Below are 21,312 nucleotides of genomic sequence, written 5' to 3'. Positions count from 1 at the left end.
ATTTTATACTGTTTTATAATCTGCTTTTTAATTTAATATTAGAAATATCATTTAAAAATAGTATATATGAATAATTTTTTATTTTATTTTTTAAATATATTGATTTTTTTTTTTTTTTTTTTTTTTTTTTTTACAGAGAGGAAGGGAGAGGGATAGAGAGTTAGAAACATCGATGAGAGAGAAACATCGATCAGCTGCCTCCTGCACATCCCCCACTGGGGATATACCCGCAACCAAGGTACATGCCCCTGACCAGAATCAAACCTGGGACCCTTCAGTCCGAAGGCCAACACTCTATTCACTGAGCCAAACCGGTTAGGGTAGCCGTGGGCAAACTACGGCCCGCGGGCCAGATCCAGCCCGTTTGAAATGAATAAAACTAAAAAAAAAAAAGACCGTACCCTTTTATGTAATGATGTTTACTTTGAATTTATATTAGTTCACACAAACACTCCATCCATGCTTTTGTTCCGGCCCTCTGGTCCAGTTTAAGAACCCATTGTGGCCCTTGAGTCAAAAAGTTTGCCCACCCCTGGGTTAGGGCTATGAATAATTTTTTAAATATATATTTTATTGATTTTTACAGAGAGGAAGGGAGAAAGTTAGAAACATCGATGAGAGAGAAACATCAATCAGTTGGCTCCTGCATGTCCCCCGTTGGGGATCGAGCCCGAAACCAAGGTACATGCCCTTGACTGGAATCGAATCCAGGACCCTTCAGTCCGCGGGTCAGCGCTCTATCCACTGAGCCAAACCAGCGAGGGCTCTATGAATAATTTTTAATGACGCCTGTCATTTCATTATATGAATATATTCCCAGAGTAATTTGAAAATCTACCCAGAAATATATTAATTTTTAAAATAAAAACCTGCAAAAATAAAATTAATCACAGATATATTAAGTTTTAATTTACTTAGTTTTGATTTTTATAATTTGAAGGAAGAAAATAATTGGGGAAAGAAAATTAAAATTTGTCATAACTCACTACTTAAAGATAGGTCACTTTTTTGTGTTTTTCATTCCAGTTCCTTCATGTGTATATATATTTTAAAACAAAATTGCTCATTAATTAAAGAAAGTATTTAGAAAGCTTTTTTGTATACATTTGAAAATTGGAGAGGAGTAACTAAGAACCAGTGGAAAATGAGAAGAAATAATGCACCCGGAGAAAAGAGGGCTGTGGGCCTTCTCCCCTGTTCCTCTACCCGTCTCTGGAACAGGGAGGAAGGAGGGGAGGCTGCTAATGGCCCCGAGTCTAATGCAACTGCAGGCCAAAAGGAGGTGGGAGTGGAGTGTTTGTGTGACTAGGAGATGGAATTGTACCGGATTATATCAGGGGCTGAGGAAGTCATTTGCACTCCCTGGGGAAGAGATGGCCCTGAGGCAATTAGAATTTTCCACTTCTAACTTTAGGGATTCTTACATTGTGGAGGGTACATGGTAGAGAAAAGCCTCAGATCCTTTTGATGATATCAGGAAAACCCTAAGAATTGCTTTATCAGGCAGCCCCTCCGAGGCCCCTTTGTAGTTACTAATCAGCTGAGTTGTGGCGATTTTGAGAGGCTCTTTGCTTTTGGTGAGTAGCCTGATGTCAGCAGCAAAAGTAAGCCTGGAGCTGTCCTCGTGGGAGAAGATGGACACTAAGAAGCTAGAGCATTTTCTCAGAGATCTCTTTTTTAAAAATACATTTTTATTGATTTCAGAGAGAGGCCAGGAGAGAGAGTGACAGAAACATCAATGATGAGAGAGAGTCATCCATCAGCTGCTTTCCATACACCCCACCCTGGGGATCGAGCCTGAAACCCAGGCATGTGCCCTGACCCGGAATCGAACCGTGACCCCCCTGGTTCATGGGTTGATGCTCAACCACTGAGCCACACTGGCTGGGCTCTCAGAGATCTTTTAACAGAGGACGAGTACACTGTCCTAAAAGGGGAGCATATATGATAGCCATCAAACCTAAAATATGGGAAGACCATTGGGGCTGGAGAGTTGCCTTGGCACTCTGCCCTTCCCCTAAGGCCCCTGGAGGCGCCCCAGACTGAGTGGCCTCCTTTACTGTCATTCTTACAATCTGCCTTCTTCCATCCCATGTGTCTTTCACTTCGGCACAAACATTTATGAAAATGGAATGCAGGTTCTAAATGTAAATTCACTGAGTGAGGCCTGACAGTTCCAGCGTTGACCAGGTGGGCATTGCTGGGAGCCTCCCTGTTCTGAGACTGCCCTCTGGCTGGTGTTCACTATGTCCCTGCCTCTCTGTCTTGCTTCCCCACCCCCAGGGTTCTGGCTGGTGTGGACCATCATCATCATCCTGAGCTGCTGCTGTGTCTGCCACCACCGCCGAGCCAAGCACCGCCTTCAGGCCCAGCAGCGGCAACATGAAATCAACCTGATTGCCTACCGGGAAGCCCACAATTACTCAGCGCTGCCATTTTATTTCAGTACGTACCCCAAAGCCCCCCAATTCCACCCTCAGGAGCCCAGGACACCCAGACTGTGTATTGGTGGCCAGGGCTCCTATGGGCCATGGGGTTTGCCTCCTTGCCAAGCACAGAGCAGGCTTTGAAAGTACAGGCACAGGGGGCAGTCACATTTATACCGAGGAGCCAGTGCTGGGGGTGCACTGGGCCATTCCACATCTACGCTGTCTGGGTTCTCACCAGGTCTCTGCTGCTTTGGCAGATTTTTTTAGACAGGTATTTGGATGATGTATGATGTGAGTGAATTGAGATTTAGAGATCAGTTGTCTGAAATCCTCCCATTTAGTTTACTATCATGCTGAGCAGAGGCTGCCATGAAAGGGGCAGGTGTGTGTGGAGGTGACATTTGGACTTTCTGAGAATCAAGAAACTCGGTGACTCACTGAAGGGCATTCACCTGACTTCTCTGGGCTTCCATACATATGACCTCTCAGTTGGTGAAGGCCTGGCTCTGCAACTTGTCCAAAGCCATTTTGCAGTGTGTTCTATAGAAAAACGTGATCACAACTGTGGAATTTCACATGTAGAAGGGTTAAATGCTTAATACAGTGCCTGGCATATAGTAAGTGCTCCATAAATGCTAACAATAACAATCAGATCATCATTGCCTCAAAACATTCAGCACAGTGAAAAGATAACTCACCTGGCATGTTCTTAATAAGTCTTGGATGACAGGCCCTCACCCTTCACTGGTAAGCCACCCACTCTTGATCTGAGTCAGGATGAGGTTTGGTTTATCTTTCCAGACCACCTCCAGCCACACTAGAGTGAAAGACAACACAGATTTACAACCTCCCAGAATAAGGCCCTCTTCATGGTATACATCTAGAAGGTTGGGGGAAGAAAAAGTGGTCAGAGTCCTAAGTTAGGGTTCCTGACCCCAAGGCCTATGGGGCATAAATGGAGGACAGTCTGACCGTGAAACAGGAGACGTGCTTGCATGTGAAGCAGGTCCATTCCAGACAGAAATGATCTCTTGGCCACCCACCACATTTTCCTAACCCTCTGCCTTCACTCCAGGCCATACAGGCAGAAATCTTTGCCTATGAAGCAGCTTTAGGGGCTCTCGGGTTTCAAGACACTGGATTAGGTGACTCCCACAGCCCTCCCTGCCCTGCCCACAATCAAGAGCTGTAGCTGTCACTCAGTGGGTATGCTGGGGTGGGAAGAGACATATGTGTAATGTCTCTGTCCTAGAACAATTGCCAGTGCAATAATTTCTCCTCCCTACCTCCCCATTTTAGGGTTTTTGCCAAACTATTTACTACCTCCTTATGAGGAAGTGGTGAACCGACCTCCAACTCCTCCCCCACCATACAGTGCCTTCCAACTACAGCAGCAGCAGCTGTCTGCACAGTGTGGCCCTGCAGGCGGCAGCCCCCCAGGTGCTGATCCCGCCAGGGGCTCCCAGGGGGCCCAGAGCAGCCCCTTGTCAGGGCCCAGCCGAAGCAGCACAAGACCCCCGAGCATCATCGCTGACCCTGAGCCCTCCAACATGGACATGCCAGACAACCCAGCAGCCACCAAAGCCCCTGGAACGGAGCCCAGCGGCTCTGTGGCTGACGTGGGGGAGCTGGCCCCTGGGGCCTTCCTGGACAAAGATTCCGAATGTAAGGAGGAGCTGCTGAAAGATTACAGCTGCGAGCAGGGCAGCGCCCTCCCCGACAGCAAGGACAAGACGCCTGGCAGACATCGCCGCTTCACGGGTGACTCGGGCATTGAGGTGTGTGTGTGCAACCGGGGCCACCACGACGACAACCTCAAAGAGTTCAGCACACTTATTGACGACGCTCTGGATGGACCCCTGGAATTCTGCGACAGCTGCCACGTGCGGCCCCCTGGTGACGAGGAGGAAGGGCTATGCCAGCCCTCCGAGGAGCAGGCCCGAGATCTTGGGCATCTCCACCTGCCCCGGCCACCGACGTGCCTGCTGCTGAACACCATCAATGAGCAGGACTCCCCAAACTCCCAGAGCAGCAGCTCCCCCAGCTAGAGCAGGCCCTGCCTGTATCTGAGAACTTGGCAAAGCAACCAGGGCAGGGGAGAACCACGAGAGAAGCATTAAGTGACTTTCCAAGAAAGTGGTACAGCCACTTGGTCTTTTTTTTTCTTTTTCCTCCTTTGTTTCTGCATTTTCCTACATCTCCAGGTACAGTTTGGGGTGTGGATGCCCCGCCCCCCATAGAAGCACAGTATTGTGGAGGGCTGAGAAGTTGGTTCTGTGACTCATTCCTCATTCCCCACCCATCTCCCTTTTTTCCTTTTCAAGTCGTATTTCACTACCTGCCTGGTTGGAGGTACTGTGTGTTTAAAAAGTCTCCAAGGAAGGAAGCTGAGACTGTGCCCTGAGGTGACTTAGTGATGGAATGGATTTTTGCTCTGGTATTAGTGTAAGAGAACCTTGCTGTGTCAGTTGGGAGAGGCAGCAGGTCTCAGCCCTGGGTGGACGAGACCCAGGGGTTGTCATCTCTTGATGCCAGTGTCTGCAGAGCCGGACTTGGGCCAGTCCTGTGGGCGGATGAGGGCTGGTGGGCAGCTGTGTGGTAGATAGGTAAGGGTTTGTTGCATTCCCAAATTCCAGGTAACGAGATCAATGCATCACTGCATCCTTGAGGGCCCTTGCCCAGCACGTTCTGGCTGGCCGCAGACTGGTGCAGGTGGAGAAGATTATACTGCCTTCTCTTTGTTTTTCATTTTTTAAAATAGAAAAAGAACAAAAGTGAGCTGAAAACAAGAGCTTTACCAGTGGGCAGACAAGAATTCTGTTCTGGAAAAGGGAAGTTTGCGGCTCTTTCTCAATTCGGCCTTCAAAGAGCCAGAGGAGATGCTTTGTGTAGCGGCTTGGGTGAAGGCTATCTCTGGACCTTCTATGGGTGCACAGGAAGCCCTGAGCTACAGCGATGGATAGAGGTGCAGCTTTCTGCCTCTCTGCCCTTTGGTCTGTGCCCACAGGTGACCAGGGCCCTCCCCCAACCCAAGCACACAGGCTGTGGGCCTGTCTGTCTCACTGTTCTCTGAACAAATGAGGCTGTGGTGCTGAGCAAGGGCAGCCCCAGAGGCCTGTTCTCACACAGTATTTTCTCTTGATTCTGAATAAGTTTGTTGTTTTAACTAACCACTTGGGGGGAAATTGCCTTGGTTTTCTGTGGTTTTTATGCCCCCCTCCCCTTGTGAGTCGGGTAACTAATCGTAGCCGATGTAAAGAGTCTGAGTGGCCCCGGGAGGGGGTGGAGGAGCCGGAGGAGCCATCCAGAAGGACCACAAGATCCTTGTTACTACAGTTCGGCCTCAGATAACCAGTGGAGCTTTGATGGGAATAATCTGAATGGAGAAAGCATGCAGCCGAAACTAACATTCCCTGCCCTGCCCTGTTCATTTGAAGAGTCTGGTTCTTCCCCCCTCTTGAACGATGACATTTAGACTAGGCATTGACCTTATGATAAGAAAGGGAAAAAGTATAGACATATACAAAAATAGACAAATCCAAGGCTGTGAGGTGAATGCGTGTCTGCGTTTGAAGTCCACGAAACCAAAATCTGTGTTGAACAAAGTGAAGTCCGGATACAATGACTTTTTGGATAACCTGTATGTGTGTGTGTGTGTGTTCGTTGTGTGTGAGCCCCCAGCCCTGTTTTCCTGTGAATATACTTTGACTGGCAGCCATTCTGTTCCCATTTACCACATGTTTGGAGCAGATATGGCCCTCTCAAGGTAATTTATTTTACGCATTTACTGTTTACTGAACAATTGTCTGACTGTGTACTTGGGTGTATTCAGCAGCATTGTCGATGGCAGTCCCGTGTTTGCCAGAGATACTGTCCTCAAAGTAGAGGTTTTCCTCTACCCATCACTGCAATTTGCACATTGCTCCGTGGACATGTGGAGGCCTGTGTTCTGTTCCCTGTAAATGGAAACATGCTCTGAACCTGTCTGCCTCCCTCGCCTGCTCCTGGCCCTTGGTATCAGCCCCCTGGGGGGTGTTCACAACCACTCGGCACAGAAGGTGAAGGTGGAACTCCAGACCGAAGGCTTAATTGGATCTTCAGGGACAAGCTTGGACTAGCTGTGGCCCAGACGTCAGCCCTGCCCAGAATTGCCAGGAGGTTTGGCAGACACCACAGGGCTTACCTCCCTCTGCTGAGGTCCAGCTCATGCCAGCAAGCCTGTGCGTAGCGAGAGTGGGTGGGAGTGCGTCAGCAGCCCTCAGATGCCTTTCCTTCCACCATTAAAAAAAAAAAAAAAAAATCCCGAACAACTCACTGAAGTGTCTCCAAGGACATCAAGTTTTACCAAAATGAGTCTGCCTTCAGTTCACTGATCAAATGGATAAATTCTGGCCCGCTCATGTTTCCTTCCCCATTAGAGTGGGGAACTGGTCTGAGTGTTAAGGTTCACTGCGGCGTCCCACCCTAAAGGCAGGAGTCGGGGTAATGGAACCCGGGAGCGGGGCTTGATTCCAGCAGTCACAGCTTGTCCCTGCTCCAGGAGGCTGGCCTGCATGCAAAGGGAGGTGGAAACGGGGAGTTGAAGGACTAGTTAGGGGCCAGGGAGATTTGGTGGTCTGGTTTTCCAGGTGAATGAGAAGGAAGGGGTTGGTCGAGGGTTTGGTGCTACAGTCAGAAGATTTGCAAATGCTAACACATTCCTATGTGCAGCACATCACCATTTGTCAGTTATGTGAATTTGTGTATTTTAAGCAATAAGATTCAGCTGGTCAGACCTTTCTGGGCAGTCTCGGTGACGCATTTCCTGTGCTGTGATTGTTCTGAAGACGGAGTGGCTCTAACCACTGTGAGAAGCCCAAATAAAATCAGTCCCAAAAATCCCAACGCGCTTTTTTCCTTGAAACACTTTGTTCCTTTTTCCTCTACTTCAGACTTCAGGGAGTCGTGCCTCGAGATTCCTAACCACAAGCGCTTTTCCCTTCTCCACACAGAGGCTGAGAGAGTCGCCCGACAGTTGAGGACAGGCTCCTAGGCCAGGCAGAAACTGCAGGGCCAAGAGCAAGCCAGGCAATGCTACTGCTGAGGCCACGCTTTATGCTGAGGAGTTTCCCCGAAACCCTTCTTCCGCCAAGGGTATATGTCTGATGTTTGAATACTTCGCAGAGTTCCACAAACAGGTTAAAATCAGACCCCCAAAAAGCAGAAGCCTGTTTTGTTAGATACCTCGAAGCTAAAACATGACCCTCAAAAGGAAACAAGTACTCTGAAACCTCTTAATGCTATGATAGAAATGTGGATGGGTGCTTGGCCTTGGAATTTAATATGCAAAATATGTCTTAGTGATTCTTCTACTTGGTGCCCAGCACTGTGCCAGATGCTAAGGAAAATGCAAAAGCTGTACATAAGTCGGGCCTATGCCCTCTGGAAATTAAATTATACTTGGGAAGACAAAAGCACACCCATGTGACAATTGTTAACAATATGAGGTGGATTGAGATGAAGGAGTGGTACAGATTCAGAGACCCCCGGGCAGTCGTGGGAGGTAGTTTGAGGTCTCGAATACCAGGCAGGGAACTCAGAACTGATTTTTAAACTTTTGGGGAACCACTGGTGTGTCAACATGTCACCTTGGGACAGTGATTATTCCTAAGACTCATGGTTACTACTTTCTAAAGACTGCCCTATTAAACTTCGTCAGATGTTAAGTCCTTGCTCAAAAGGAAGGAACAGCCCAACCCAGCAAGACTTTTTGGGCAGCCTACATGTGGGCAGAGCAAGGTGATGTGGAATCCTCCCTGAAGGGGCTCCTGACTCCCCAAGTGGAGCAGTCACTAGTGGGGGTGCTGACAGAGAGCAGAGAGCATTCTGTTTCCTAGCCTTGGAGTTTACCCTGCAGTCAGCACTATTGTTTCTAAGAGCCCAGTGTCAGCCAGACATGTCCCTGCCGCCATCTTTGACCCTCAGCTAGAAGACACTGCCCTGGCCCTTCAGTGACTCAAGTGGGATGGTGGCTGCCTCTTTCTTTCTAAGCTGTTGGTCTCCTCCACGTAATCCCAGGGGAGCCACGATAGCATCTGGAGACAGCCGTGCTCTAAAACCACAGGAAGACGTGGGGAGTACATCATTCCTGTCTTTAATCGAATGTCTGAGTGGCAGAAAAACAAACGTACAACTCAGAGGTTGTGTGCCAGGGGCGTGCATACCCTGTTGCCCAGGTCTGCAGCCTGCCTCCATCACTGCACACCAGACGCCTGGGTCACTGAGTTCCTCCCCCAGGTGACCAAGGTCAAGTGGAGACAGTACCAACGCCCTAGAGCACAAACCAGAGTAGCTTTGATGAACTCGAATTTCAGGAAATTCCCCATTCTCCAGTTGCCTCTGTTTTAGGGGGGGGGGGGGGGGGCAAAAATGGCTTCACTCAGGAGAAGGAGCGGGAAGTGGGTTTGGCTGACTGTTGACCTAACCTGCTGGAAACCTGCTTCTGGCTGAGCCTACTGCAAAGGGCAGTGGGTCCTGGGAGGTGTTTGGGATACAGGTTTCCACCCGGTGGGTGAGTGGCCTTGATATAAGAGTTGAGCATTTATTGAGCATCTACCATGTGCTAGACACTGGGAATGCAGATATGCTCTAGACCAGCCGTGGGCAAACTGCGGCCCACGGGCCGGATCCGGCCCGTTTGAAATGAATAAAACTAAAAAAAAAAAGACCGTACCCTTTTATGTAATGATGTTTACTTTGAATTTATATTAGTTCACACAAACACTCCATCCATGCTTTTGTTCCGGCCCTCCAGTCCAGTTTAAGAACCCATTGTGGCCCTCGAGTCAAAAAGTTTGCCCACCCCTGCTCTAGACCTATATCTTTAGAAGACCTAATGGTCTAGAGAGGAAGAAAGGCACGTAAACAGTTTTAGTAGCACATGGAAAGTACCATGAAGCATGTGGTGCACAGGACACTGGAAGAGCATGTGCCCACCTGGGGCTTCAGGACAGCCTTCCTGGAACAGACCTGAACTGAGCTTGCCAGGTGAAGAAAGGTGTAAAGGGAATTCCAGGCAAATGTTCAGTCTGTAGATTATTGAGTGCCCACTATGTGCCAGGTGCTGAAAAGTGCAAAAACAAACAGACCCATAGTAGGTCTAAAACAGGAGAGAGTGGGTGTCATGTCTAAAGCTGGGTGCAGCCCTAGCTGGTTTGGCTCAGTGGATAGAGCGTCAGCCTGCAGACTGAAGGGTCCCAGGTTCGATTCCAGTCAAGGGCACATGCCTGGGTTGCGGGCTCAATCCCCAGTAGGGTGCGTGCAAGAGGCAGCTGATCAATGATTCTCTCATCATTGATGTTTCTGTCTCTCCCTCTCCCTCTCCCTTTCTCTCTCAAATCAATAAAACCATGGTAGGTCTAAGTTTATTTTTTTTAAAAAGCTAGGAGCAATTTAATCTTTCTAGATAATTGCATTCTGGGAAGTGACAGGAGATGAAGCTGGAGAGATAAGCTGGTAATGAAAATAATTGAACTTGTCCATTGTTTCGTTTGTTGACTTTACACAATGCTGGGTCTTGTGTAAGCATCTTACCTACGTTTTTAAATTTCAGCCTCAAAACAGCCCTTTGAGGTATGGACTGTAATTATTCCTGCTTGATTAATGGGATTCAGAGTTGTTGATTCACTTGTCCAAGATCACACAGCTAATAAGTGGTAGTGAGGGTCTGAACCCACATCGGTTGACTCCAAAGCTCAGGCAGTCCACTAGTCAGTGCGACAGTTGTATGTTGGTGTCACGTGAAGAACTCGTCTTTTCAAAGATGTACTGAACAGGGGAGTAGCATGGTGAAAGGTGAACCAGACACCAGATCCCCAAAGGCTACTTTATCCCTTTTTCTCCTCCCCCTTGCCTTATCGTAAGCCCTCCGAGGCCCCCACGCCCAGCCAGGCTTCGCCTAGCAGAGCCCCTCAGTGCTCAGTGGCCTCCTGCCTGAGACAGCGGTGGTGCCTGCTGCAGACCACCGTCCACTTCCACAGGGAGGTGTAACCTCTTGGAAACATTGTAAAATTGTCAGGAGTTAGAGCTCTGGGTCTTTGTGGCTTTTTCTTGCAAGAGTGTTTTGGTCCTTCCTCTGAGGAGATAAAGAGCTTTGGGTGGCTTGTGAGGGGGAGAAGAGGATGTTTGATCTGAAGTCACTCCTCAGTTTGTACAAGCCAGCTCCTCACCACAGTTTAGCCTTCCACTGCACATCTCACCAAGAAGTCTCAAGAAACCAGCCCTGGAAAATGTTACAAACCACCTTCAGTGCGGGAGCCATGAAAAGTCTGTCCCTGGGCTCTCTACCCACTCCCCCGCTGCCAGAGGAAGGTCCCGGAGGTCCTGTCCTTCGATGGACCATCTGGACACACTTGTTCCTCCTTCTGACCAAGCTGGTGGCCTTTGGAGGTTTGTATAAAACCCTTAGAGAAGGACTTATTTTGTGGATCTGGATATAGGCAATGACAAAGCCAGTGTTTATTGAGGTACTGACACTCTGAGGGTGATACACCTCAGTCACCCAGGTTACAGATGAGAAAACTGAGGTTTTAGCAGTTCAAGTAAGTTGCCCATTGTCATTTGGTCTGTAAATGACGACACCGAACTTGCCTCCACAGCCTGACTTCTTATCTTCTGTAACTCCGGTTGGTGTGGAACTCTCCTACTCACACAGCCCTTTCTGCTTTTCATCTTCACCAGAGCCTCAGATAATGGGCAGCACAGGTGGTAAGTTACCCCACTGGACAGCTGAGGACAGTAGGGTTCAAGAAGCTAGCAATGGGCCCAAGATCCAGGGCTAGGAAAACCAGAGAGTCTGGGAACTAGAACCTGGGTGACCAGGTTCTCGTCTGGTCCTCTCTCCACCCCAGTCTGCGATTGGCTTCCTGTCCTATAAAGTTGGATGTTTACACCCATAAGCATGACTGGAGAGAAGACTCCTCATTGCTTCAGGTTTTGTGGCCACAAGAGACCAACCAGAACAATCATGCACTCTCATCCACCCACACTGCACACCAAGGTTACCAGGGAAGAGGTCCTCCCCTCAAACTAGGAGCTGCTCTTCTAAAGGACAGGGCAGCTCATTTCTCCTACGAGGGCCAATGCTTAGCTCACAGAGCTGGTTACTAAATTTTCAGGAATTTTACGAGCTGCAGTAAATGGTATTTACTATATAATATAATGATAAAAACAGTGCTCCTGTGCGTCTCTTCCCAACTCCGTGGTCCGTGACATCACATTGGTAGCTTGAAATCGGTCACAGTGGGGTATCCACATCATGTAACCAGCACACATGACACATCAGGGTTGTTCCTCACCACCAGCCCCAGAGCACTGGTTTTGTTTAGTGTTTGTTTATCATCACTTCACTGGTTAAGAGCAGTCTGAGGCTGGAAAGGTGACTGGGTTATTGGCAAAGACCTTCCAGCTTACCCAAAGGTCTGGGCTTCCTTCCGCACAAGGAGATGGAGTTTGTTTATCACTAGACCAACTAGCCAGTTAAACTCAGAGCATTTAATCCAGTCCTCTTGTGTGACTAACCTACTTGTCAGGGGCCATGTGCAGGGTAAAGAACATGAGAGGGCTCAGGCTTGAACTCCAGAGATATAGGGGTAGACAGTGTCTCTTGGGGACACCACGCCCATTTTAGGCCTAGGAAGGTGCTCAGATGCAGTCGGGATTTAGTACCAGGGAACAGAGCTGAGGGGTAGGAGTCATGAGACATGGCCTGGAGGAGGGGTTCACTGACATTCAGGTGGGAGGATTTAAGTAAGCGGTAAGAGCCTTTCAGGCAGGGAAAGAGCAGTTGGGTAAGAATCAGTTCATGAGATCATTTCCTGAAAGGACACTGAGCTTTGTACTCTCCCCAGTTAGACACCTGAGCCCTTCTGCATGGACATGGGACAGGTAGGAGAGCACGGCTACTTCTCGTCCTGCATCATTGAAATCCTGGGTTCTGGTCCCAGCCCTGCTGCCTAATGGCTGTGTGGCTTAGGGCAAGTCCCTCCCAAGCGCCCCCCCACCCCCACCCCATTGGCCCTCAGTGTTGTCATCTTCAAATTGGAAGGTTAGTCTCATTTCCCTGCCATCCGTGGTCTGATTCAACAGTTGGAGTAGATGTTTCCATCCCAGTTACACTCACCCACTGCTTCTATAAGAGACACAGACCCTCCGCTAGTTGTTTACCTGTTCATCACTAGCCTGCAAAATGCTTTTCAAATTTTGAACAAATTTGGAATACTTAACTCTCCTCCAACCAATCTAGCCTGGCACCAGAGTGGGGCAGGAGGGAGGGAATATCCACTTTAACCCTTTCCCATTAGCTCACCGTGGTGTCCACATCTCTCCAAGCTGCTTGTGATGGGGGCTGGGGTCAGCCACAGCGGCTAACAAACTCTCCTGTGGGCCCTTAAGCAAGGCCCCGGGTCACTGGCAGTGAAGGCCAGGATTGAGTTGGGGGGACAGTAGGGAATGGTCTACTACCACTGGATTTACAAAGCTTTTGAAGGAAGAGGTAATGGGAAACCTTGTTCCTCCCTCCTTTCAATGAATTCCTTGATTCCTTCCCTCTGAGAACTTGGTCAAGCATGGTCTCAGCCTTGCCCTGCTGGTCTTTCCAGAGCCCCTCCCCAGTCTGAAAGGAAGGACAGGGTGTTGATGATCTGACCCTGGTCTGGCTGGCGCCAGGGAGCTGGGATTGGGGCCTCTCTAGGCTAAAGAGCAGGGTCAGTTTTTCCAGGGACATCTTTCACTTGCAGACTGGCCAGTGGCCAAGGCTTAAAGATGCTGGTTTCAAGGTTTGAAAAAGTCTGTGTTCCTTTTTTTTTTTTTTAAATATGTTTTTATATTGATTTTAGAGAGGAAGGGAGAGAAAGAGAAACATTGATGCCTCCTGCACGCCCCCTACTGGGGATCAAGCCCTGACAGGGAATCCAACTGGCAGCCTCTCAGTGTATGGGATGATGTTCAACCAACTGAGCCACATGGGCCAGGGCTGGGTTCCATTTTCTAGTGAGGCATTTATAGACTTCCTGGGGAGTGGGGAGCAGGGGCAGAGCCTGGCACTTTAGCAGAAGGCTGCTGTGGAAGCCCTGTCCTGGCAGTGTCTACTGGACAGGACAAGGAAAAGAAGACCTGCTGGTCACTGGGGACCAAGACAAGAGTGGTTGGTAGTGGTGGGTTGAGTTTGTGGAGTACACACATTCCCTCTAAGCCATAGCATTGAGGTACATACACCCAATGGCTGTTTGCATCAAAGCAAACAAGATCCCTTGCTCTACTTTCAAAATATAACTCAACCCCACCACTTCTCACCATCTCCACTGCTGTTGCCAGCACAGCAGCCTCCTCCTCCTCCCAGCCACCACTCTCATCCCTCCACAGGTCAGTCTCCACTCAGCAACTAGGATGATCTTTTTAAAGTGTGAACCAGCCTGGCCTGTGTGGTTCAGTGGTTGGGCGTCAACCTATGAACCAAGAGGTCACAGTTCAATTCCCAGTCAGGGCACATGCCCGGGTTGCGGGCTCGGTCCAAAGTAGGGGAGGCAGCTGATCAATGATTCTCTTATCATTGATGTTTCTATCTCACTTTCTCCCTTGCTCTCTGAAATCAATAAAAATATATTTTAAAAAATAAAATATGAACCAGACCTTTCCACTTACATGTTTAAACCCTGCAGTGACTTCCTAGCACACTTGGGATAAAAACCTAGGTTCCTTCCTGCTAATTTTAAAGGCTCCATAGGACCTGGCCCCTGTCTCCAGTCTGACCTCATCAGGGACACTCTCCCCTTCATTTGCTGCTCTGCCCCAGCCTGACCTCCCACCTGGAGAACTCCTCCCTTGCTGCTCCCTCAGCAAGGGGCACTGTCCCCCGAGTCGTCTTCTGCACCTTCCCCTACCACCTGTCTACAGTAGCCACTCCCCACCTCTGCCATTCTCTTTTCGAATCACCATCACCTGGTATCATTGACTGCAGAGGACTTATGAGTCTCTGAAATGCTTATCTATTTGTTAGTTCTCATTAGAAATGTAAGCTTCAGGAGACCAGGGAACTTGAGTGTTCAGGAGCAGTGAGTGGGACTGAGGAGGTGCTTAATAAAATATTTATTGAAAGAATGAGTGAACAAATTAAATGAATAAGCTACTCAGGGCCCTTTTTCTTTTTTTCAAAGGAGGGTAACAATGATAGTAAGGAATATAATAAGTTCAGGGACCTTCTTAAGAAAAACTTTATGCACATCACTGTCAGGGCTGCAGGGTGGAAAAGAAGGCAGAGTGGACCAGGAGGAGGGAGGAAGGGCGGGAGGGTAAAGTAACACCTCTCATTCTGTGCTGTGGGGCCACACAGGGTGGAGCGCTAGGCACACTTCTAGGCGCTACCCTCACCCTGGGCTTCCTTCCAGGCCTGGCGAATCTTAATCTTTACTTTGTAAGAGTCTATCAGAAAGACCACGTTGGGGATGCCCTCCAGGGAGGGCAGCTGCCCATCATCCGGGGCCTCCAGGTCGAACCTCTGCAACATCCAGGACATGAAGAGGAAGAGTGCCTGGCGGGCCATGTTCTCCCCTATGCAGGAGCGGGGTCCTGCTCCGAAGGGCAAGTAGCTGGAGGATGGCGAGATGAGCTGGCTCCCTGTGGGGTCCAGGAAGCGCTCTGTGGACATGGGGAACGCATCAGGCAGGGGCCAGGGCTGGAGTAAGTAGAGGAGTGCCTCTGCCCTGACTGAGAAGCCCCAACCTGAGGAGAGATACAGCCCTGCGCTCAGGCAGCCCTTAATCACACAGAGGAAATGAGGTATTCAGGAAGGAAAGAAAGGAGGTGGTATCGGCCCATGAAAAATGCCACCATCCACGGGGAGAAGGGCCCCACTTCATGGGGGCATATGCCTAGAGGGCTTCTTAGAGGAGAAGATTTGCAGTTGGTGGAAGGGTAAAGCAGGAAACCCAGCTGTGAAGAGGGTGGGTAAGTCTAGGTGGGATGGGGTGTCAGTAGTTCCATGTCATTGGAGGCAGGAGTTTTCTAGTTGCCAGGTTGGCAGAGGGGAAGTGCCGGAGCGTCAGAGCACAGAGACCAGGTTGGCTGCATGGCCTGGGAGCAGGACAGAACGGACTCACCGGGCATGAACTGGTCAGGCCGGTGCCATTCCTTCTCATTGTGATGCAGTGCCCACAAATTGATGACAACATTTGTACCCTTGTCAATGGCAAACTCGCCGATGCTGCCCGAGAGGGAAAGGAAAGGGGGGTCTGGAATATTGTCCTCCTCCACCTGCTTAGCCACCTGCTCAGCCCCGAGTCTCCACAGTCGCCCAGCCCCGGGGAAAAGAGCCTTCTACGCCCTCACGCCCACACCCTCTTCCTTTTCTCAGCTTCTGCCAGATTCAGTATGAATGCAGCTCTTCTCCAGCCCTTCCTTCCTGACATGCACTTATGCATCAACACTTGTATGTGGATATCCGCGTCAGCCAGGCCCGTGCGCATGCCTTTCCTGCCGGCGTACTGTGTGTGTGTTGTGGCTACTGGACTGAGTAGGAGCATAGAGCACCAGTCTTTCATCACAGGCCCCGTGTCTCCAGGACAGCAGGCAGCTTCTGAGGGAGGTCAGGTAGATCTGTGGGTCAGTCCTTGTGCGTCAGTGAGTGGTGGATACATTGATCAATAGGGTCATGGTAAGATGACTGATCGTCAGTGGTTGACTATAGGTGGATCAGCAAGGTGGGGGCTGAGGGAGTGGAGGAGGGCCCGGTGGGCTGGCAAGCAGTGTTGAGGGCATCTTAGGGCTGGATGTGAATGGGCTGGAAGGCATACCTGGAGTCAGTGATAGCCTTGTGGGGGATGAGCGTAGGGGCCACCGGGCGAATGCGAAGCACCTCCCGGATGGTGGCCTCCAGCAGCACGAGGTGGTTCCGGTCACTCAGAGTTGGTGTGCGGCTGAAACCGACGTTCTGTTCAATCTCCTCCTGGATCTTCTTTTGCAGCTGGGGGCCAGAGAAGGGCGGATGTGACCGGAGTGCTTTTAAGTCCAGGAGAAGCAGGGACTTAGAAGAACCCTATTGTCACATCTAGAAGAGCTGGCCCTTGCCCAGTCAGTGTGACTCAGTGGTTGAATATCAACCTATGGATCAGGAGGTCCCGGGTTTGATTCCTGGTCAAGGCACATGCCCAGGTTGTGGGCTTTACTCCCAGTCGGGGGCGTGCAGGAGGCAGCCAATCAGTGATTCTCATTGTTGGTGCTTCTCTCTCTCCCTTCCTCTCTCTGAAATCAATAAAAACATTAAAAAAAAAAAAATAGAAGGGTTGGCCCAGACCTGTCCTCATGGTGGCTCTGCAGCCTAGGCTTTCCTTCCTGAAGATGAGGCAGCTCCATCCTAGGGCCAAAGCCAACCACTGCGTGGTAAGGACGGAGGGAGCAGTCTAGTCATCTGCATAAAAGGTTTGGGGGTATTTCTTTCTCTCTCTCTCTCTCTCTCTCTCTCTCTCTCTCTCTCTCTCTCTCTCTCTCCCTCTCTCTCTCTCTCCCTCTCTCCAGAGTTGCATCTGCCTGAGATCAAGAGTGGTTGGGAACACTGTAGGAAGGAGAAGCCCACCTCAGGATTGTGCAGCAGGAAGGCCACAGTCCACTTCACCACAGAGGTGGTGGTTTCCAAACCGGCCCCGAAGATGTCCCCTATAGTGGCAAGAATGTGTCGATCTGAAAGCAGCTTTGAATCCTGGTCTGAGCCAGTGTTGTTATTGCTTGAGTTCATCTGGGCTTGAATCAGGATGTCCAGCAAGTTAGTGACAGAGTTGCTGTTGAAGTTCTTCTGGTTGGGTAAAGTTGGGAAATGTGAAAAGGGAGGAGCCCCGTCTGCAACACCCTCCCATACTTCCATCCTAGGCTAGAGGTACAAAGGCTTCTTCTGCTTGGAAGTGAGGGACCAGGGGAGTCTAATCAGGACCTATGAGCTTGTGGAGGTGAGGCAGCTCTAGGTCCTGTTTAAATTTGAGGTGGTGGATGGGTCCCTTCTAGGATGCTCTTCAGTTCCTCACTTCCCCACCCCTATTCATTAGTTAGGTCAATTTTTATTGAGCACCGACTATGTGCCAGGTTCTCTGCTAGCTTCTGGCGATGCTATGGTGGTGAAAATGGACCCCAACCCTGGTCTCACGATACTTTCAACCTAACTGGCAATCTCTTCTGCTCCATTACCTACCTTATGTTTTTCATAGATTTCAGTCAGCAACTCATTTCGTATTTTAGTACAATTCTTCATTATTTCCAGGGCTTTGTTGGGAAAAATCTGGAAAGCAGAAAGACATTTCAAATGCATCCCTCTTGCATTCTGCTTCTACAGCTACCAGAATCCCTCCTGGGGGTAAATCCTCGCCTTCTGTCTCAGAAGAGTTCCCTCTCCAACCCCAACCTTCCACCAAAATGAAAGGCAAGGTGGGAGCACAGAATGGGAAAGGCAGAGGTCTGGGTAGTCCTCAATCTCTACAACCCCACCCCTTGTTTGGAATTGGTCTCTACTTCCCCTCCCCATTCAATCAAACATCAAGCACTGATGTTTACTTAGTAGATAGGCTCTGGTGTGTGCTCAGCCTTTAACAGGAAGATACACTTGAGTCTGAAGCCATGGTCAAGTTTCATAATTTCCCAAAGCCTGTATTCTCATCTGTATGGGGATAATAAAACCTACCTCCAAGGGGAATGCCATGATTAATGCATGTAGAGTGCTCAATACCGGCACATGACAGTAAATAAATATGATCCATTATTATGAGTATAAAATGCATGTAGAGAAGCAGCAAAGTTTTAAGAGTCAGAGAAGATAGAGGTCACAGTGGCCGAGGTGGTCAAGAAAAAGGTGGGTCTGGCACTGGACGGCAGTAAGAATTGGGGAAACTGTCAGGGTCTACTGGGATCTGAAGGTGGGGCCCATTCTCATCCTTACCTTCAACTTAGGGAATATGTCTACTATACTGTTCTTGCCCAGAGACTCCATGATGCCATCATTGTATGTCTGTATGGTCTTCATTATAGGATGTTCATTCTTGTAGGAGGTGTTGAAGCAGATGAAGCAGATTATTTTGGTCACCGCGAAGAAGAGAGGCAAGCCCAAATCTATGGACTGTCCGTTCTGAGTGACCAGGAAATCACAAAACGAACTGATTTCCTGACATACTGAGGGGAGAGAGGAACAGGAGGCTGGGGAATTAAGCAGCACCCTCACCCCATCTCTACCAGTTCCACCTTAGTCAGGGACAGGTAGCGGATGGCCACTAGATGGCAGCTGTAGCCAAGAAAACGCTAGATTGAACCATCCCTATTCCTTCCCTCCCCAACCCTCTTCTCCCTCCAGAGCCCTAGGGGCTGGCAGGGCACTTACAGATCTTCTCTAGCTTCAGGTTGCCATCCTTGAACAGGGCAAAGGTGGCCAGCACCAGCTTCCGATGCAGCTGCCAGCCGGCACCATAGTCAGCAAAAGCAACACCCTTTTGCTTGTCTGACAGGATATCTAGAGTCGTCTTTGAAAAACAGGAAAGGCTGTAGGAGTTAGAAACCACCCATCCACCCTTGCCCTGGGTCTCCTGCACCCATTCCCATGCCTAAGGGATAAGGCAGTCACCACCATGCTGTGGGGCATCCCTGCTTCTCTCCAAGACAGTGAGGCCTTGGTAGGTCAGGTCCTAAGCCCCTCTCACTCCCAATTCCATCAGAGAGAGAGAGAGAGAGAGTGAGGAAAAAGAAAGAACACTCAGTTAGAATGCAGGGGTTCTTGGGTTCAGTTTAATGACAGAGGACCTCTGAGCCTCTCTTTTCTCATCCGTTTCTGACTGGGGAGGGCAGCTGTGGATGGGATAAGGTCTCTGAATTGGGCCTGTCTTGGGGACAGAAGTGGGGATGGGGGGCTTGTAGAGATTGAGGACTACCCAGACCTCTGCCTTGCCCTGGGCGCCCTGGGAAGTGCTAATGGCACCGAAGCTCATCTCCTTCTTGTTCATCCTTCCATTACAAGGCCATGTCCCCCCCCACCCCCCACCCCCACCACCACAGGGCCACATCTGAGAGTGCAGATGTCTTGTCCACCCAGTCTGAACTTGGGTAAACCATCTCTTCCCAGAGGCACCCCAAAAAGCACAAGGATCCAAAGCCTCCCCTCTGCCCTCCCCTGACCTGCAAACCCCAAGTAACTAGCCTCCTTTTTCCTCTTTGCGCTGAAGAGAAGAGCTCAGTAGAGTTGGGAGGCAGGTAGTTGGCTAGCAAACCTGGCTGACTGGTCCAAGGGAAAACCAGTCAACCCTTGGCCTGATCAAAGATGCATGGCTGGGGGCTCTGCCTGGGGTGTTCATGGGAGTACTCAGCAGCAGGGGGCTGGGATGGGCATTGGCAATGTTTCTGGATGGTTAGCTCCCTGTTCCTCCAGGAGCACCACCGAAAGCTCTGTAGGATAGAGCATCAGTATCTTAAAAATGCTACTGTGGGTCAGCCTGCCCAACCCCTCACCCCCACCCCTGTGAGCTGGAGCAGCTGGGGACAGCTCCAGAGAAACAGCAACCCCAGCCCTCCCAGACCAGGCGACGCTTTGCACCTTCCCATAGAGGACAGTATCCACTATCCGCATTTTTTACATGAAGAGTAACATCCATAAAACTATTATGCACTGGGCACTGGGCTAAGATATTTACATGCACAATCTCAGTTAATTAGGGAAATGTTAGGCTCCAAGAGATCATTATCCAGTTCCGGGATGAGATGACAGGAGTGAGGGCTCCCTGACCCCCCTCAGGCCATTGCTCCCACCCCACTTCACCTTCTGGGCAGCTCAGAAAATGAGGCCTTCCTTTAATTCTTCCTGCCTAGTTTAGAGGCTGGGTAGAACCATGAGGGATTGCTCCCCAACCCAGAGCCCTGATAGTCTGCTTTGGGGAAGAATTACAAGTTGTTTGGAGCTGAAAGGGTCATTCTAGGCATGGTCCTGGCCCAAGAACTGCACAAGGGTGGGAGAGAGGAGGGACAATGGGCCCTGCTTACCACTTTGGGCCGCCCGGAGAATTCCTTGCCCTTCTTGATAAGCACCTCCTTGGCCAGCTGGTGGTGGCCGATCATCACTGTAGTCTTGCTCCCCATACGAAAGGAATAGATGGGGCCGTATTTTTCCTGCAGCTTGAAGAAGTTCACGTGCGGATGGCCATTTCTGGGGAGGAATGGCAGGCTGCCCACCAAGGGCAGGGATGGGAGGCTCTTGGGGTATTTGGCACCAGGGGTCTTTACCTTGGGCCAAAGAAAATAGGCTAGGGTGAGCAGCAAGAGAGCCAAGAGCTCCCACATGGTGGCCAGGCGCCGGCAGGCAGGATGGACAGCTCTGGAGTGGAAGAGCTGCAGCCACTCTAGGGTGCAAGGAGGCCTTTTTAAGGGCTGCCATGATCTTCACCTTGACTTTGTGTTATCTCTTGCCTTGTGGAAGTTTATCCTGGAGTACAGCCAGACCCGAACCCTCTCCCAGAATAGGGAAAGGAAGGGGGAGTGGAGGCCTCCTCAAGGGCTGGCTCAACTCCAGGGCAAACCTCTAAGGGAGGAGCAAAGGAAGGGGTGGATAGCTGCCCCCCCCCCCCCCCCATTCCCAGGGTGCGCCAGAAGCAAATGGTATCTGGGTCAGGAATCAGGTTTGGGGCATTCCATGCTGTAAAATCCAAATCACCAGACAAATGACGGAACGGTCAACGACATTTTATCTTGTCTCACTATTTAACAGTTGAGGAAAGTGAGGCCTTAAAAGGTCAGGCTGTACAAGTCACACAGGACAGCAAGGCAAGAACTCAGATGTCCTGATTCGTGTTTTGCTGTCCTCTCCAGAGGCAGTGAAGCCCTAAGGTTGAGAGCA

General features: G+C 50.0%; 2 protein-coding genes across 7 annotated transcripts in view; one reads left to right on the top strand and one right to left on the bottom strand.

Annotated features, from left to right (window-relative positions):
• The window catches only part of WBP1L (WW domain binding protein 1 like), a 57,850-nt gene extending 50,537 nt beyond the window's left edge, over positions 1-7,313 (top strand). For all 6 annotated transcript variants that reach the window (XM_036336125.1, XM_036336122.1, XM_036336126.1 and 3 more), the window contains 2 exons: positions 2,284-2,445; positions 3,729-7,313. In XM_036336125.1, coding sequence (XP_036192018.1) covers positions 2,284-2,445; positions 3,729-4,477 — 911 coding nt within the window. In that variant the 3' untranslated portion in view covers positions 4,478-7,313. The remainder of the gene's footprint in view (positions 1-2,283; positions 2,446-3,728) is intronic.
• A 7,504-nt stretch (positions 7,314-14,817) lies between these two features.
• LOC118670308 (steroid 17-alpha-hydroxylase/17,20 lyase) lies at positions 14,818-20,774 on the bottom strand. The gene is made up of 8 exons (XM_036337375.1): positions 20,463-20,774; positions 18,817-18,955; positions 18,382-18,611; positions 17,641-17,727; positions 17,035-17,250; positions 16,256-16,425; positions 15,563-15,666; positions 14,818-15,101 (listed from the first exon to the last, which is right to left on the bottom strand). Exons 1-8 carry the CDS (start codon positions 20,757-20,759, stop codon positions 14,818-14,820), a joined length of 1,527 nt encoding a protein of 508 aa, XP_036193268.1. The 5' UTR covers positions 20,760-20,774.
• Positions 20,775-21,312: the final 538 nt, after the last annotated feature.

The sequence above is a fragment of the Myotis myotis genome, unplaced genomic scaffold, assembly GCF_014108235.1.
Source record: "Myotis myotis isolate mMyoMyo1 unplaced genomic scaffold, mMyoMyo1.p scaffold_m19_p_15, whole genome shotgun sequence".
Classification (NCBI taxonomy): Eukaryota; Metazoa; Chordata; class Mammalia; order Chiroptera; family Vespertilionidae; genus Myotis; species Myotis myotis.
Note: the sequence above shows the minus strand (reverse complement) of the source record. Positions and strands in the feature narration are given on the sequence as shown.

Excerpts from the sequence above, each read along its gene's own strand:
- LOC118670308 (XM_036337375.1), bottom strand. The coding sequence starts at position 20,759 with ATGTGGGAGCTCTTGGCTCTCTTGCTGCTCACCCTAGCCTATTTTCTT. Across the intron at positions 15,667-16,255 it reads AAGGCTATCACTGACTCCAG|CATCGGCGAGTTTGCCATTG; the intron begins GTATGCCTTCCA and ends CCTCTCGGGCAG. Across the intron at positions 15,102-15,562 it reads GCCTGACCAGTTCATGCCCG|AGCGCTTCCTGGACCCCACA; the intron begins GTGAGTCCGTTC and ends CCATGTCCACAG.